General features: G+C 33.2%; 1 protein-coding gene across 5 annotated transcripts in view; it reads left to right on the top strand.

Annotated features, from left to right (window-relative positions):
• Positions 1-18,723, top strand: part of ADGRB3 (adhesion G protein-coupled receptor B3) — a 721,030-nt gene that overhangs the window by 426,521 nt on the left and 275,786 nt on the right. For all 5 annotated transcript variants that reach the window (XM_053904766.1, XM_019417654.2, XM_019417653.2 and 2 more), the window contains one exon: positions 8,973-9,016. In XM_053904766.1, coding sequence (XP_053760741.1) covers positions 8,973-9,016 — 44 coding nt within the window. The remainder of the gene's footprint in view (positions 1-8,972; positions 9,017-18,723) is intronic.

The raw sequence follows: 18,723 nt of genomic DNA, 5'->3' as shown, positions 1-18,723 counted from the left end.
CCGCTGTCTTTCAGGACTGAGAAAAATCCATGAGGTTTATTTGTAGTTCTCAAATTGGTCATATTCACAAAAGAATCTCATGGGAATTTGGGCTTGTGGGTTTTGTTTTCTTTGCCATATTTGCTTGCATACTAATAGGATCAGCTAACAAATTAAGGAGTTTGTTTTATGTGTATAAACTAAAGTTAATCATGAGCCATGACCTTTGTAAATCATAGCTGCAAACACAATGGAAGACTATAATGAATATGTTTGTTACCATTAGATAAGCATTAGAAACAATGAGAAGAAATTTGAAACACTCATCAGTGGGTATTTTTGAAAATATCAAAGGCTGATAAAAACCTAAGGAATTAAAAATCACTTGACAAAGCTTAAGGAAGTCCAGTCTATAAATCTATAATTTCTGCAAAGGGGTGTTTGTATGCCTTTATGTTTTGAATCACTTTTCTACCCTACCTTTTGTCCATTTGAAAGAGATTTCTGATTTTTTTTCTGCTTAAAGCTCTGGGTAATTTTTATGGAAGAGTCTTGAAATGCTGACTAGACAGACAGATTGATGGCTCTGTCACCAGCTGAAATTGAGATAGAATTTGTTCCTTAGCTACAGTTAGTATGGTGTTTTGTTTTGTTTTGCTTTGTTTTGTTTTGTTTTGTTTTGTTTTGGTTTTGGTTTTTTGGGGTGTGTGTGTGTGTGTGTGTGTGTGTGTGTGTGTTTTCTTGATTATATCCTAAATTCCTCAGTTTGAGTAGCACCCTTCCCACTTACATTTCAAATTCAGTTTATTTTGATTAATAATACATAGTCAACATTTTTCAAAAAGATTTTAGAATAATTCTGCTATTTTTGGAGCAGTGGTGAGCTAATCTTTTTAGTTAGGAGTCAGGTAGCAAATATTTTAGACATGAGCTATAATGACCTCTGTCCCATTTACTTAGTTCTGCTGTTGGAGCATGAAAGGAGCCAGACAATATCTAAACAAATGAGTGTGGCTCTGCAATGAAATTTTATTTACAAAAATAGGTAGCAGGCCAGATTTGGATTCTGGGCTATAGAGTTAGTCAATCCCTATATAGTAAACAGAATCATGCCCCCACCCAAAATGCCCATGTCCTAACCTCCAGAACCAGTTATGTTACATGTCAAAAGGGACTTTGCATATGTGAATAAAGGTAAGGACATTGAGATGGGGAAATTATCTTGGATTATCTGGGTAGGTCTAATTTATCACATGAACCATTAAAAGTGGTTTTCCCTGTGGCTATGGTCAGAAATGCAGCATACTAAAAACTCAACTACCATTACTGACTTTGACAATGAATGAAGAGGGCCTCAAGCCAATGGGCACAGGCAGCCTGTAAAAGCTGAAAACAACCTCTGGTTGCTAACCAGGAAGGAAATGTAGACCTCAGCCTTTCAACTGCAAGGAACTAATTCTACTGAAACCTGAATGAACCTGAGCATGGATTTATCCTTAGATCCTCCAGGAAGTAGTGATATCATGCCAATACTTTGATCTCAGCCTTGAGAATCTCTTGAGTAGAGACCCAGCTGAGCTCATCAGACTTCTGACCTATAGAAACTGTGAGATAATGAATTTATGTTATTCTATGCTGCGGTTTATGGTAATTTGTTACAATAGCAATAGAAAACTAATATCCCTGCATTGGAACATTGCAAAATTAATTTTAGATTATGAAGAAAATGTATATGTAAACATTAAGAGTGCCATTTTGAATCAGATATAATGCAATACTGATGATACATTATTCAATAAGAATTAATTAGCAACCAGAGATTAAATTTTGTCCTGCTGATTATTATTCCAGCACCTTAGCAACCTGATGAAAGGAATCACCAGACAGTGAGAATGGCCACTGTAAAGTGGTGGTGGGATATTAGAGAAAATCGGAGGATGCCACGAGCAGCACCACCTAGGCTCCACCACAGAAAGGGCCTTGTGGAACCAAGTGCTGGATGTCAGGGGCAACTCTGGCATTTGCAGATATGTTGTGCTTTTGAAGCAATTTAGCAAAACTTCTCTGCTGGCAGCTGATAGACTGGAGTAGCGCAGACACTTCTGGTGCCTTTGCCTCTGCTACAATCCCATAGAAGTTTTATTAAGATATCCTCTTGGCTATAAAAGGAAAAGACTTAAGCTGTATGTTTTACCTGTATGAAATCTAGTTATTTAACTATTTTTATTAAAGTTATTTGCCACTCCAACTCATAAGAAATACTTGGAGAGTTTCTGCTCCTAGGAAACCCATGTGTTTGTTGAGAGGTGCACCAGGCTCCTGCGCAGCCATTGTTGGAAATGATATAATCATGTGATCATATAAGGGTAAGACACTCTAAGACATCTACATGAAGGCAATGATTTTGTCTGAAGAATACACATAAAAATAATCCCTGATAGCGATTCTACTTTTTACTGTTTTCCATATGTCAAATAGGCAGTATTCATTGGGAAATAATGTACATTCAGGTTAGTGATACATCTCAGAAATTAGGGAAGCAAGCTGTTATCACATCCACAAAAATAGTGTCATCTGGTTAATGTGGGCTAGTGAGTAACCATATAGCAGAAGCTGAATTAAATATATGCTATTTCTTTATGTTCCAATTAAATAGCTGCCAACTCCTCAAGAAAAGCTATGCAACATGGATGTGACTCATCCTGATAAAACAATATTCTGCATTTCGCACTTCGGTGGTCTTTATATCAGTCTGCCTTAGCTACAGCCAGCTCCTTCTTTTCCATATTGACTTGTCCTCAATGTGATGCTTTCTGTAGAACCCTCATAAATCTATTCAAAAATTCCTTTATCTCCATGATTGTATTAAGTAAGAACACAGTATTGCATTTGTAATGATGCTCTTTAGACTTCAGGTATATGTCAGCTACCCTTTCAAAAAAAAAAAAAGGAAAAAAAGAAGAAGAAGAAAAAAGTGTTAGACCCAATTTAGTTCTTTTTAAGTATCCTTTAAAAATATGGAAATATGGAATAGTACTTACCATAACCTTGAAAAAAAGATTTGGAGAACATTCAACAGATTACCTTCTGCAGTTCAGTTTCATACAGTTTTCAACTGTATCATATCCTTGGGTGGTATATTACACTTTTAGGTACTATGAAGCTGTTTATATGTTAAAAGAAATACTCTCACTGATCAGCTTTTAGGGGCATTTCATAGATTTGACTATGGAAATATTACATACACTAAGATCTTACCCGCTCCCTTCCACCATGCATTCCTTAGACTTTATTTAATGTGTCTTTTCTCAAATAGTAGTAGAATTATACACAGATTATAAATGAGTCTTTTGTGGGTCAAGTCAATCATATTAGAAATGTTCTTAAGGAGTTCCCAAAATCTTTTTGTGCAGTGATATGTAATAGCTACAATTATGCTTTAGTGGGAAAAGAAAGGGAAGATAAGCTTAGCAAAATCCAGGTCTTTTTAATGCAATGCCTTTATGTCCAAAATATTGAAAATTAAAGAGAGACAGTGTAGTGTCCTCTGAACAGTCTTTCTCCCATCTACATTCAAGAAGTCAATGTGCAATGCTCTAGAAGATGTGACAGAGACAGTCATTCTGGAACATCTGAGTCAGAAAATTGGAAATGCTGAGATAGTTATGATGAAGTCACTGCCCTTCTTCATGCCCTTAATGCTTCGTCTGTTCACTTGCTTTGCTTCAATAGACAAAAGGATATATTTTTAAATATATTTTTAAGTTTAAATATTTTAACAGGAGTATGAAAGGTACCAGAAAGTTAAGACGTTTCTAGATATGGAAGTTGCTATGACATATGAGCACTAAGCATTTGAAAGTTTAAAAAAAAGGGTAAATAAACCATATGATTTCTGTTGTGTGCATCTTGAGCAGTACTTCTTCAAATTTGATGTGGATAGAAACTATGGTGGGTGGAGGGAGTAATAATTACAGTGCATATTCCTAGGTATAGCCCCAATCTCAGAACTTGTGGAGACAACTAATCTACATTTTAAATAATACCCCAGTTGATTCTGGAGTAGGTCTGGAGAAAACACTTGGCAAACACTAAGATAGCAAGAGTGTAATAAACATAGTGTGTGAATTGAATTTATTCAGAACTTAAATTAGGAAAAATTAGAGAAACTTGGTTTTCATTCATTTTTATTGTGACTTTTATTTTTTCTGTGATCAACTTCCTTCAGATCTCTGCTCAGATATCATCTTATTGGTGAAGGCTTCCCAATATATAAAATTGCAACTCATTCACTTTCCAGACTTCCCTGTCATTGTGATTTACTTTCTCATCATAGCACAGATTACCATCTAGCATTTTATGCATTTATGTGTTTATTTGTCTCTCTCCCTGCCCCTTTCACTATAGTTAAGTCTATGAGGCAAGAAATTTGCTCAATGCTGTATCCTCAGTACCTGGAATGTAATAGGGGTTTACTAAGTGACTTTTACATGAATGACTAAATGAAGTTTACCATAGTAAGAGTAATTTACCACAGTGAGATGTATTTAAAGTGTTCTGTAGGGAAAGAAAAAGACTTGAAATAGAGTTTTGAAAGAAGAAAAGGAATTATTTTATGAATGTCATTCATGAATCACTGAGGTGTACATCTAGAAAGGATGTTCAAATCCCTTATTATAGAAAATTTAAAAAAGAAAGTTATGCAGCCAAAGGAAAAGAGAGAACCACCCATAGAAATAAATTAACAAAGCCAGTGCTATATTATACTGTTAAATGGGTATATTGGTTTCGTTGATGTGGAAAAAGGGAGAGAGGTAAAAGTAAAAGTAAAAAAAAAAAAAAGGCAAAGACTATTAAAGACACTTGAAAGTAGTATGTAGAGTACCTATGGTAATTAGGAAATTTGAGTCATGGTACATTTTTAAAATGCTTAAATGTAGGTGAGTAGAAATATTTAACTTCAGTTTAACTATTCTATTTTGACTGGGATCAAGAGAGACAGTTTTTTTTTCTGTTGCTATCTGTTTCTTTATTTGTTTGCTTGCTTGTTTTACCAAAAATGTGGTTTTCAAGAAGATAGTATATTTCCAAAAGTTTTCAAAAACGTGAAGTTTTAATATTTTAAGTGTCAATGATATTAACAGTTTTGAAAATGAATTTTCTTACGTACATTTATCTCATATGCCTGGGAATTTTTTTGTTTCCTTAGCTTAGTGCATTTCTTAAATCTACGTCCATCGGCTAGTGTATAGCTCAACTCTTTTCCCCTTGTTTCTGTCATCACATTTGTTACTCTCTGTTGGGCTCACCGTTTCCTGTTATTGACTTCCTGTAAATTCCTCATAACAGATCTTGTAGCAGAGTACCTTTGAGAAAAGTATCTAAAAATTATAACAAATATTTTATAAGTGATTTCTCAGCAGAACTTTTTAGCCAGTTTTTTTTTTTCATGTTTAGTATTCATTTGTCATTGATATTTGCCTTATGTTTCCCATCACACATTCTTTTTCCTTTAAGCAACTGGTCTATCCAGATACTAAGATTCTTCTGATTTGTTTGTTCTGCTTATTTTTCTAAACTTCAAATGTTTAAATAATTGACTGCAGCTCACAGACCTCCATATTGGTAACTGCACTAGAACTCACAGAGGGCAGTGTCTGTCTGTCGTGTAGGTTCCAGAATGTAGAGTGAAGCACAAGAGTGAGTAGTGCATTTTGGAACCTTTAATAATCCTCACGTGGATGCTTTTTAAATTTTCACAAGGACAAAAAGAAAGAGCAATATGAGATAAGATCCAAGAGATGAGAGGTGAAGAAGGTAGAGGATAAAATGAAGGGTTAACAATGGCATGGATTAAGAGTAGAACAAACATTTCTCACCTTTACATTTTTATCTGAAAGTAGAAATAAGTTTCTTTAGGAGAGTAAAAAAGAAAGAGATATTCAAACAATTATATTCATATTATATTTCTTTTCTAATATTATTTTTCTTTTGTTGTAAACTATTAGGAACACTAAATATGAAATATTAATCCTATAATCAGTATCCTGTAATGGTTTAACTTTATCTAACCCATATATTACTAAAAGAAGTGAACTAGATTTAGAAGAACCATTATCTGTGGTTCTTCTAAAGACCATTATCTCTGGTTCTTCAAAAGGTGAATGTATCACCTTTCTATAATAATTTATATATTAATTAAACATATACTCATATCCTTCATTGTAATATTTCAAGGATAATTTGTTTTCTATAAAGTGCTCTGAGTTCTTTGAACAAATCCCAGATAAATACACCATAACTTTATGATACAACATTGTAGCTATGCTAAGGATTTCTTAGAAAGTCACAAATTGAATGAAAATTTAAGCTAAAACCAGATAGTATCTCGTAAGACCAAGGAAGAAAACAATTTTAAAAATAAAGGAAAAATAAAGGAAGAACAAGAAAAAGAAAACAATTCAAAACACCACTCCCTTCTGTGACCCTCCCCAGATCTATGCCTCCTGTAGACTCACATTAAAGATACACTTAGTCCATGAAACTTGATCTAACACAAGCCATGATGCCCCTCATTTGTCCCTTAAACAGTATATTATGACTAGTAACACTTATAAAAACATATCTATTTATGGTTATATAAACATTCCACATGTGTGTTTCTCATCAACTTCTATAAGACTGTAACTTTTTTCAGGGAAGGAAGTGTTTTTGTTCTAACAGCATAGTTTATAGGTATGAACATTTGATAAGAAGTAAGATACCTTGGCTAATGTGGCCTTTGAGGAATTTTTGGAGAATGGTAATGGTGCTAAAATATTGGAGTTAGTCAAATGTTATAATTAAAAGAAAAAATAAAATTGGGGTGGATTACAAAAATTTTAGAATCACCATTTTAAATGTTTATTTCTAGTGAAATTCTAGAATGGACCCAGAAAACAGCACTTAGAAAGGGAACGTTTCACAAAGAGCCTGCCTAGACTTTTGAAGACAGTGATTATCTACATGTAAGACAAGACTGAGGGCTGGGAGCTGGCTGTCATGGGGGAGAATGTCCACCTGTGGAATGGAGCCAGTAGCGTGTTTCAGGACTGTAACTTTTATCTGCCTTGGCCTAGTCATCATTTTTATTAAAGACTTGGTTGGATGAGGTCATAGATACCATGTTTGTCTCTTAATCCTCTAATGATTAAAAGTTTTGAAGCAATAGTGAATGTGTGGGATGTCAAAATCAGGATTCAGAATGTCTCTCCTAAGAGACTTCAATGTATATGTAATCAAGCTGAGGGAGAGACTACAAATATATCTGATGTAGTCTTAGTCTGCATTATTAAGAATGTGGCACCTAAAGGAGATGGAAAGAGCACCACTTTGTTCTATACAGGTAGGTTCTATACATGGATAGTTGCCCTAAATGCGCTTTAAACGTGTGCTCCAACATATGAGTGATGTGGGGAATGAGAGAACTTGAAATCCACGGAGTATGTTTAATAGAGAAGACTCTTCAGGGATATAATAGCATTTGTAGCTATCTAAAGATATCATGTAAAGGAATAATTATTAGGCTAGTTTCAAAAGGGCAAAATAAAGCCCAATGAATCTGACAAACAGAAGGAAAACATTTCAACAGTTAGTACTCTTCAAAACAGAAAGCACTACCCAAGGTAATCCAGTGCGGAGAATATTCTTTGTATCATCCTGAAGGTCATGGTAGCCACTCATACATATATAAATATTGAACCAATAAAAATTTGACATTTTTTTACATAGTTTCATTAGACGCGATCTATACAAAAGTGATCTGTGGATTAAGAAGATATTGCAAAACATGACATATAAACTTGTCAAATGCCTATGTTGTACACCCAAAACCAATGTAACCTTGTCTGTGAACTATTAAAAAAAAAGAAACACTTTGCCATGGTCTAGATGTGGTCATGTCTGCATTTTTTCTGGATTTCAAAAGAATGAGGTGGTCTTTAAGAGATAAGAATAGCTCTACTGAGACTTTACCACTTTTACATCTTAAATTAGGCTTATAGGAAGGAAATGATTAAACTTTATTTCCTTCCAAATTCGAAAGAACATCCCATTTTATGCTTCCATCTCCATCTCATTCAATAGGTATAATTATTATAATTAAGGAGACATGCAAAGGGACTATTAAATAGTGGATCTGGTTTAGTTCATGCTAATTGTGAACTACACCCCAAGAGGGCAGCTATGAATGACTTGGTAGGGGAAAGGGGGTGTGGGGCAGAGAAGTTTGCATATCAAATACAAATTTGTACCTAAAATCTCTTTTAATGGCACTCACATTCTTTGTACTTTAAGGGAAAACCAACTCAAAGAATGCTGTGAGGGGCATCAATTTTTATTTCATTCATCGTCATCATTATTGAATAAAATGTTCCTTTTTAAAAAGTACAGCCATACCTAATAAACCCATTTTTAGGGGAAAAAAAGCTATTGCAAGCCAACACACTCTCCAGAAATGGACAATTAATGTTACTATCTCTTGCCCCTAGGAAAGTGACCAACTAGAGAGTAATGAGGATGTCAGTGGTGTTTTGTACATGTGCATAATACAGAATGTTTCACCATGATTTAAATTGTGTAGATACTTTGGTCTTCCTAAAGGAAATAATCCAGGAATTAATATTTTACAGGTAAAAGGATGAAATAGAAATCATTGAAATATAGACCTTGAGCTATATGAGAGCTTCACTTTCAATTTTCAAAATAACTAAACATAGGTTATGACATTTGTGGTAAATGTATTGTCTTCATGAAGAGAATTTCATAAAATGCATCACCAAGTCTATGAGAAAAAGCATACAAATTTTTTACGCAAGGAAAAAAATGGAGGTGGAATCTTGAGAGTTTCATACTGCAAGATAAGAAACCCACCATTCTGTTTGCATTTCACATAAAACTTACATTTTTGTTGTGTGTATTCATGATACATTTATTCTTTTTCTGCTTATTTTTAGGGTACTTTGAATCCCTATTGTGTATTGTGGGATGACTCAAAAACGTAAGTGACAGATGTTTTCTTATATTACTTTGGATTATATATTCAAAGCACATTAAGTTATTTCAGTTGCCTGCTAGTCAACAGGAAAATGATAAGTTAGTGGGATGTGTGTTACACTCAGAAAACATTTTGCTTTTTGAATCTGCAGGACAAGATGATGAATGTGTTTGTGTGTGATGATGCCATCAGATTATGTCCCAAGATAGGATTGCATTACCTAATATGTAAGACACATTGCTATGCAAATCCCATGAGGATTTTTTAGAAGCTCTAATATTTTAAAGTCGTAGGAGCTCAAATAATATTTCAACATTTTGCCCTAGTACTCCAGCTTAGCATTGCACACTAAAATAGCAATCTCTATGATCATTAGACCACTATATTATTTGCATGACCTTGAATCTATTATCAGAGTAATGTAATATTTATATGGCCCTTCCAGATTATTTTATTGTAAAAACATTGAGTGACATTTAATTGTCTTATTCACCTATTTAATGAATTCATGAAGACAAAAGAAAACAATTGTAATAAATGAGGATTAATAATTCTCCAATGATTCCTTTCTGTAAGTAATTGCAATATATCTGGTCAAAATCATCTTAATCTCATCAGTAATTCTATAAGATTTTAAGGAAGGACTCAAAGAGCAGAAATGTCCTGATTAAGTTTTAATTAGACTCTTACGTTTTAAATATTTATGTACATTTATTTCCAGATTATACAATGTTTTGTTTTGTTTTGTTTTGTTTTGTTTTGTTTTGCATGAAGGGGAGATAAATATCAATTAATCCCATAGAGCTAATAGCTCTATGTTGATGCTGTTAGATAGGGCACTACATTGTTGAGTACTAGGTATTCTAAGATTTTTCCCGGTGTTCTTCACCCCATATCTGATCTACATCTGAGGTTTTATTATTTTACTTGCCTCTCACAAGTTATTGGAGGGTCTAGGAGAAGGGCATGATTAGAATTTCTAGGTAAAGAGCAAACCTACTGAAAATGTGGTTATTTTTAGGGAATGGATGCAATTTAAATTACAGTATTTATGTGGATAATTAATAAGTGACATTGGGCATATTATTTGCTATAGATTCTGATATTCTAGGGATCCTCTTCTCGCAAGAACCCTAGTGCCATAAAAAGAACCCAACTTGCCCTGGTGATAACATCAGGTGGATGTCCTCACTGATGTCATAATTTTTTTCTTTTTGAAATCCAATACAGAAGTCCATGGTAGGAAAATTCTTGCAAGATTTGCTCTTTACCAATAGCCAGAAAAGACTCTAGTAGTATATTCTAAGGCACTGTTTAGTATGTTGTATAGCCAAAGAAAGAATGAAACACCACAAAAATCTAATCAAATGGTTTCTACTTAAGAAAAATATACCATCTTAAACTCCAGTTTATAGCTACTTGCATATCTTCATGAATAATAACCAACCTGGATTTAGTTTTATTATCTTTTTAGTGGGTAGAACATGCTTCAGTGTCAATCCAAAAAGGGGAAGTGTTAGTTATTCTGAAAGACCTTTGGGACTGTTCAATGAATACTATGAGAAGAAACAGCATTCTCCTATTGTGTGACTCTTTTGGTTTTCTTTCACAGAATGTCTAAGGTTTTAAGTTTAATTTATATATATAAATATATTAGTGTTTGAGGTCAGCATTAGTCTTAGGAATCAATCACACTCTTTCTCCAGCATCTGCTAAAACATGACTCTTACCTGTCACGCAAAAAAACAAACAAACAAAAACATATTTTAGCCTTACAAAATTCAACTGTTAAGTTGTCCTTGAAGAAAACTATCCAGTCAGAGGTGTGGTTACCTGCCTTTCAAAGTAGATTATCTGAAGAGATCAGTGCAGTTCATGTTTCTTTGATGTACTTGAAAAGTAATCAAAACTGACAGAACTTCTGTCCCATCACCCTCTTACCAGAGTGTTTTATCATTAAATTGTTTTTCTGGGTGAGTTTTAAACAATGAAGGTTAAGACAACTGTATTTATTTTCTTCACAGCTGATTTATTTTTATCATGTTCATATATATACACAATAGTTTTACCAATGTAATGATTTTAAATCTAAGTATAAGTGCTCTAAGTATAGTTAGTTATGAAGGGATAAGGCTACTATGTTTTATATAGAAATGAGTTGACTTAAATGATTTTTTCAAGATTGTAGTAATAAAGTTGAAATTAGAAGTTGTCTTTTGGGGCTCCTGAGTGGCTCAGTCGGTTAAGCATCCAACTTTTGATCATGGCTCAGGTCTTAATCTCAGGGGCTTAAACTCAGGGTTGTGAGTTCAGGCCCCATCATAGGACTCTGTGCTGGGTGTGAAGCCTACTTTAAAAAAAAATTGTCTTTTAATTTTGGTTTATGTTATCAGATTGTCTTACCTTTTTCATTAAGGTATAATTGATATATAACATTATATTTGTCTCAGGTATACATAATGATTTGATATTTGTTTGTATTACAAAATGATCACCACAAGTCCAGTTAATAACCATAACCACATATAGTTGTATTTTTTTTCTTGTGATGAGAATTTTAATGATTTATTCTCTTAGCGACATTCAAATATGCAACACCATCTATAGTCACCATGCTGTACATTTTATCGCTGTGACTTGTTTATTGTATAACTAGAAGTTTCTACCTTTTGACCCCCTTCAGTCATTTTGCCCACCCTTTATCCCCCTCCCCTCTTGCCTTACTTTTAATTTTTTAAATTATTTTTTTTTAATTTTTTTAATGTTTATTTATTCTTGAGGGAGAGAGAGACAGAGTGTGAGTGGAGGAGGGGCAGAGAGAGAGGGAGACACAGAACCCAAAGCAGGCTCCAGGCTCTGAGCTGTCAGCACAGAGCCCAACACGGGGCTCGAACTCATGAGCCGTGAGATCATGACCGGAGCTGAAGTCAGATGCCTGACTGAGCCACCCAGGCACCCCTTAAATTAATTTTTAATTGCAAAATTAATGCCTGAGTATCTTTTAGGTATAAAACTTTAAAACATAATTGCTTAGGCAGAAGTCCTAATTAATCATCTTAATCAACTTGGGTGTCTATATCTACCCATCTCCCCAAGGTCACTTCTATTTATATTTTGTTATGTATAATTCCAGGTATCCACTTATGCTTTGACATATGTATGCAGCCATAGAAATTAATACGATTTTTACATAAATATTATCACACAGTATGTAACACTGGCATCCTCAATTTTTAAATCCACAATACGTTGTGGAAATTTTAAAACTTTACTACATATGTTACACTTCTTGTACGTGCTGCATTGTATAAATATATCATAATTGATCTATTATCCCTAATATTGATGGCATTGAGGTGATTTTAAATTTATTTTGTTAAATGAACTGTGCTTCTGTGTATCTCCTTGTACATCCCTTCTTGAAGTTGTTTCTGACCATCCAGTCCAGAGTGTTGCACTGTTCTTCTCTTTATAGCACCCTATTTTGTATTCATCACAGCATACATTCCTACTTTAGTATTTATTTTATTTCTCTTTGTCTGTCTCCCTGACCAGAAAGTAAGTGCCATGAGAGAGATACTTTTTCTTATTCACTACTGCATCCTTAATGCCTAGGACATCTGCACGTAGCATATATTCAACAAGTTCTTCAATTGATTAGTTTTGTACAAGAATAAATGTTCAAATATTTCTCAGCTACGGTTTCTCTTTGAGAATTATTTCCATGTATGTTCCATCTTATTAGTGACATACAGCTCTAGCAATTATTAAACCTAATATTGGAAGTTTGAAGGGAGAATACTTCAGCTTGGTACAATACTGAGGTCTGTTATAAACAATCCATTTTGTTTCTCATGATAATCTGTTACCCTGATAATCCCAAGCAAAGATATTTTTATTTTAGTCTGATTGGTCACAATAGTTTTAGACAATTTTAAAATATATTTTTATCTTGCTTTGGATAACTAATTAACAGGATGCAGAAAATGTTTCATTATGGATGACCCATGAAATAAATTGAAAGTACTTTCTCACTTCAGAAATAGGCTTTTTTGGTTAGAAGTGTTTCTTTTTAAATGTTTAAATGTTTTCTTTTAATATAGCTTATAAAGCTATACTTAGGGCAATAATTTGCACATCCTTTGGGATACTCTAAATTTGGATTTTGAGTGTTAGATCATGTGTGGTGACTACATTCCCTAGAAAAACCCTAATCCTTTCTTTTAATTAACCTGTGGACTTTCTCTATGGTTCTTAGTAGCACCATCTGATGCTATCAGGTCTGTCTGTGAAAGATCAAGTTTGTTTTCAGAAAATGTTTCTAGAATGTCAATTGCATAAATTTTAATTATAATTTCTTAACTATTGCTAAGCAGTTTTATCAATCCATTTATAACTTTTATGCCTATTTTGTGATTGAAAACAAATCATATATATATATGACATATATATATGATTTAATTTTTAAGTAATATCATATATATATACATATAGATACATATATATATGTATATATATATGTATCTATATGTATATACATGATTTTATTTTTAAGCCCCACGTGGGGCTTGAACCTATAACCCTGCCATCAAGAGTTGCATGCTCTACTGACTGAGCCAGCCAGGTGCCCCAAAAACAAAAACTTTTAATGGTCTTTCCTACATTTCAAATTGATTTATTACAGTTGGGAGTAGCAGTAGTCACATTTTGATTGAGACTGATACTGGCTTGTTTTATCTCAAAGTTAAGTAATTGAATTGAAGTGATTCCTCTCTTTTGCTTCTATTATCCTTATTTCTTCATACCCAGAATTTTTTCCTCTCTTTTGTCATTTATATTGGAAGTCACCATTTCATCTACCTGGCAATATGATTCCTAAAAAAAAATAAAACAAACACTCTGGCCTCATGCCATCACTCTAGAGGGGTTGCCATCATTTTCCTTGCTCTTCAGGGAACTGACAAATTCATGCCATTATGGAGACATGATGTTATAACTTTAGGGACATACACTTTAAGAAAGATCTGTTAGCTTTGAGGTATTCAAAACAATTATACAGAGCATTACTATAATTGGGTAACCAAACTTTCCCCTCCAAGTGATAACCAAATCATAAAGCTCTTTTATAAGACTCTATTCACACTGAGTTAGACTTGGCAAATTGATACGGAGAGAACTTAGTATTTTCATGATTATTATAAAGGAGTGAAAAAGAGCAAGGGAGAGATCTTGTTGGAGGCTTAATTTATATAATTGTTAAGAAACAAAACAGAAAAAGAACAGCTATGTAAATCAGTAATATGATTTTATTTTTAAGTAATCTCTACACCCAACATGGGGCTCAAACCTACAACCCTGCCATCAAGAGTCTCATGCAAGAGTAATATGATGGTCCTATTGTTTTAGGGGACATATAGAAGTATCCTTTACACACCTACAGTTACCTAACTGAAGTCTTTTCTTGAACAGCAGTGAAAAAAGGAACTCTGTATTTAAAATGTTCAGCATACATATAGCCATGATTCTAGTAGATTTGTTTTTAGAATTTCTTAGTAATTCAATTAACCAGACATAGGATTTTAAAACTATTTAACTTCAAGAAATGTTATTAATTTAATTGCATAGATTGGTCTGCTTAAAATTTGTTAGACTGCAAGTACATCATGGTAGTCAATACTCTGGAAATAAATTACATGATTATATTACAAACATACGGTGTTCAGTCTTCCCAATTAACATTATTATGTGTAACTCCTTGTATACCAATATATGTTCTAGGTATCAGTATGTTCATTTTTACTGGATAGTCTCTAAGGTTGTGTTTGCTCTTCTGTAGTGAATGGTAAGAAATAATTATTTCTGATTGACATTTAGTATAGTTTTATCTCAGTTGGTATATTCAGAGCCCAAATGGGCCCAAGGCAGATGCAATTGAGTTAAATTTTTGGTGTTTGTATCTAAGATGTCAAGATTCCATGGAATTTCCCATTATTCATTCAGGTTCAATGATCAATTCTCAAATAGTATAAAACTATGTTATTATGCTTTATTTCCTTTCATTATACTCACACTAACAGAAATGAGAACATTAGACTTTCACATTATCAAAATACTGGTTCTTGTAAACTAAAATTTACCTAGTCTCCAGTAATTTAAATAGTCATACCCAAATTTATAATAGTTATTTGTTTTCAGTTTTATAACTGATAAAATTTTGCTTTTGTTTGCAAAACAACCATGTTCTTTTAAAAGTACTACAAAAAGCAATTAAAAAACCTAATCATTTGAGGAAATAGCAATACAATAAAGAGTCATTGGTAGGAAACTACATGGAGTTTTCTTTACTTTTTTTTTCTTAGATTGTACATTACTTTTTGAAAATTTCTTACATCTGCAATTGTGTGTTTCCTTATAAATCCATTATAATTCAGAATGACCTTGTTTCAGCTTACTTCAGAATTTTTTTTCTTTTTCATCCTTTAAAATGTTTTAAATTTTCTTTGGATGTTTTGAATTCCATCACAGATTTTATGGTATTGAATTTAGTTTCCTTAAGGTATAATTTTGGCTTTGTTAGTGGATAAATTATCCCTTTTTAACTTATATATTCTATATATGTACCTCTAATATTATTACCAACTCATTATGTCCATGAGTGTGGGCAATAAAGTTCAAGAAACATTGCATTATGCCTTCATCAATATTCTGAGAGCTGATATTGGGAGTAAAATGGAACCACATGTTTTTTATATCCATGTTTTGATCCTCTAAAGTATGAGTTAGAAAACTAATAGCCTCTAGGCTAGGACAAAGGCAGACTGATATCTGTTTCTGTAAATAAAGTTTTATTGGAACACGTCTCACCTATTTGTTTACAAATTGTGGCTGCTTTTATCCTACAACCATTTGTGTTGAATCATTGTAGCAGAAACCATATGGCCCGCAAATTTTAAAATATTTACTGTCTGTTTCTTAAAAAAATTTGTTAACACCTACCCAAAACAATGTTTTCCAGCATTTTCCATGTCTTGGCATACATAGAAAATAATTTTAAAGCACATAGGGGTAAATGAATGAAAAATCTTTGCAAGCAGAAACAAAGTAGGCTGCCCAAGAGTAGAGAGGATCAATAACTATTAGTTAAGAAAAATTCTCAATCATAATTTTTTCAAATATAGACTCACCTATACAACCTGTCTCACCTTCATGCAGAACTCTGAAGAATGTTGTTTCCTATTCACCTGGTATCATGAACTCTCTTCCAGATTTTCTGCTTTTTTTCTTCCCTCTCAGTGATATATTTTGGTTAACCTAACCTTCAATTCAGTATTTCTCTCTTCACTTTTTTTTTCTAACTATTTAATTATTTGTAGAGTTTTTATTTAAGTTGTCTTTTTTTTCATTTCTAGAGTTTTCATTTGAGAATTAAAAAAAATCTACTAGATTGCTTTGTAGAGTTTCATATTTATGCAGGTGTTTTATTTATTTTAACTTAGTAAGCACAATTGTTTTATAATCTATGATTGATAATTCCTATGTTTGAAATTTTTGTGGGTCTGTTTTTGCTCCTTTTTTTCCCTCTGAATTCTCACTCATAGTACCTTGTATCCTAGTGTGCTAGGTTATGTCATGCTTATTGTCCTTAAAATATTATTCGTGAGGATTCTTTGATGCCTAGGATAAAGATATGTTCTTCCAAAGACAATTTGTATTTGCCTCTTCAGACCACCTGGCGATACTACCCCCGCACCAAAGACCCTTAAACTAAATTCAGTCTAGAGGTTACCTGGATTGCCCAGGTGATGTTTTCCCAAACTGCAAATCCACATTAGGGCTGAGGCACTGTCACATTTTTTTTTATTTTAGTATTTCTAGCAGTATTCAAATGGGAGAACTACACTGGAAAAAAAAGCTTATTGCTAAAAATAGGAAATCTAAAGCAACATCTTCTCACACCTGTTATACCTGAACACCTCACCATTTCTCATAGCATATCTGTTGAGAAGCATTGCTCTACTGTACTTTTTATCTATGCCTTTGATAGCTCTTATGTTTTCTGCCTTATATTATAGCAATTTGATATTCCTTTTTAGATTTAAATGCCTTGGTAACTGAAGTATGTCACATTTATCTTTGTAATTTCTGCTATGCTTAGCAAAGAAATTTGCAAATAGTTAGAGCTCTGTAAATTCATTAATTCACATAACACATATTTCTTGAGAACCTAGTATTTGTTCTTCTATTCAAAGTACCTGGCACATATATTAGTGAACAGACAAAAATACCTGATTTATGGAATTTAGATGTAGAAGGAGTGCAGGGAGGGTCATAAGAACATAAATATAATAGGTAAATAAATTATATAGTGTATTAAAAAGTAAAAATTCATGGCAGGGTGGTTGATGAAGATAGAATAGAGAATGCCATTTAATTCAGCTGATTTATTTGTATTCCTTTGATTCCTTATCACAAGATAAGATCCCATTCATTTATACAATATTTACTTAACAAGTCCCCAAAATGTGCAAGGTATCAGTCACTTCAGTATCCATCTCTGTTTTCTCATGTTTGACCAAGTGCTTTCCTATGCTACCTAACTGTTACATTTGATGAGAAGTTCTCTTCCCATTATAGCTAGCTTTCCTGAAGTGTTTCATCCTCCATATTCATCTATATTCTGACTGTGGTCTAAATGTCTGTCTGTCTGGCCCCACAGTAGTTACTATGTCAACTATCCAATTAAATTGTATAATGCCTGAGAAATGGTAGACATAAACTATGAAAGTTAAATATTTTCTGAAACTGAAACAGCTAAAAATTCTAGCCTAAAAAAGTTCATATTATATAAAAAGAAAAGGGGTTTTAAATCAAAAAGCCATGTCTGTTGATTAAAAAGAAAAAAAAAAACCTAAAGGGGCAGTCTATTCATTAATATTAATTTTCTACATGGTATTAGAATTCAGAAATGAAAACTTCTTGACCTTATTCATAGATATTTCTAAATCTAAAATTTTACCAATGATATTTAAGCTTCCAATTTTTAAATTTTTTAATGTTTATTTACTTTTGAGAGAGAGACAGAGTGTGAGCAGGGGAGGAGCAGAGAGAGAGGGAGACACAGAATCTGAAGCAGGCCCCAGGCTCTGAGCTAGCAGCACAGAGCCTGATGTGGGGCTTGAACCCACAGACTGCGAGGTCATGACTTGAGCCGAAGTTGGACGCTCAACCAGTGAGCCACTCAGGCACCCCAAGCTTCCAATTTTGTATAGATAATTATTTACAAGGTGAATAATAATCTGGAAAGTCCACAGTTTTTGAAAGGATAATATTGTTCAATATTTCTCTTCATAGTTCAATGAAAATACTACAAGAACTAAGAGTTTTCAGTTTGTCAGTAAGGTTGTCTGCTTATATGAAACTGAAAATTAGCTTCAACTTTTTAATCAGTAATACAGAAAGAAAATGTGATAATAAAAGTAATTCCAACATACCCAATTACTCTAAAATCTATATATCTTAAAGTCAAAATGGGCATAATATTGCATGTGATGGGCATAAAGATCAACAGAAAAAAACAGCTCTAACAAACTTGGCCTAGTGACTAAAACATGGCAGATGTTTTACAAAATATCTTCCCCTGCCTGAATAATGGCTTTATGTATCTGGAAAAGTAATTTATTTTGTATTAAAATATTTTAATACATATAAAT

The sequence above is a fragment of the Panthera pardus genome, unplaced genomic scaffold (genome assembly GCF_024362965.1).
Source record: "Panthera pardus isolate Hobbes unplaced genomic scaffold, ASM2436296v1 HiC_scaffold_17, whole genome shotgun sequence".
NCBI classification, from domain to species: domain Eukaryota; kingdom Metazoa; phylum Chordata; class Mammalia; order Carnivora; family Felidae; genus Panthera; species Panthera pardus.
The sequence above is the reverse complement of the archived record's forward strand: the minus strand, read 5'-3'. Positions and strand labels throughout refer to the sequence as shown.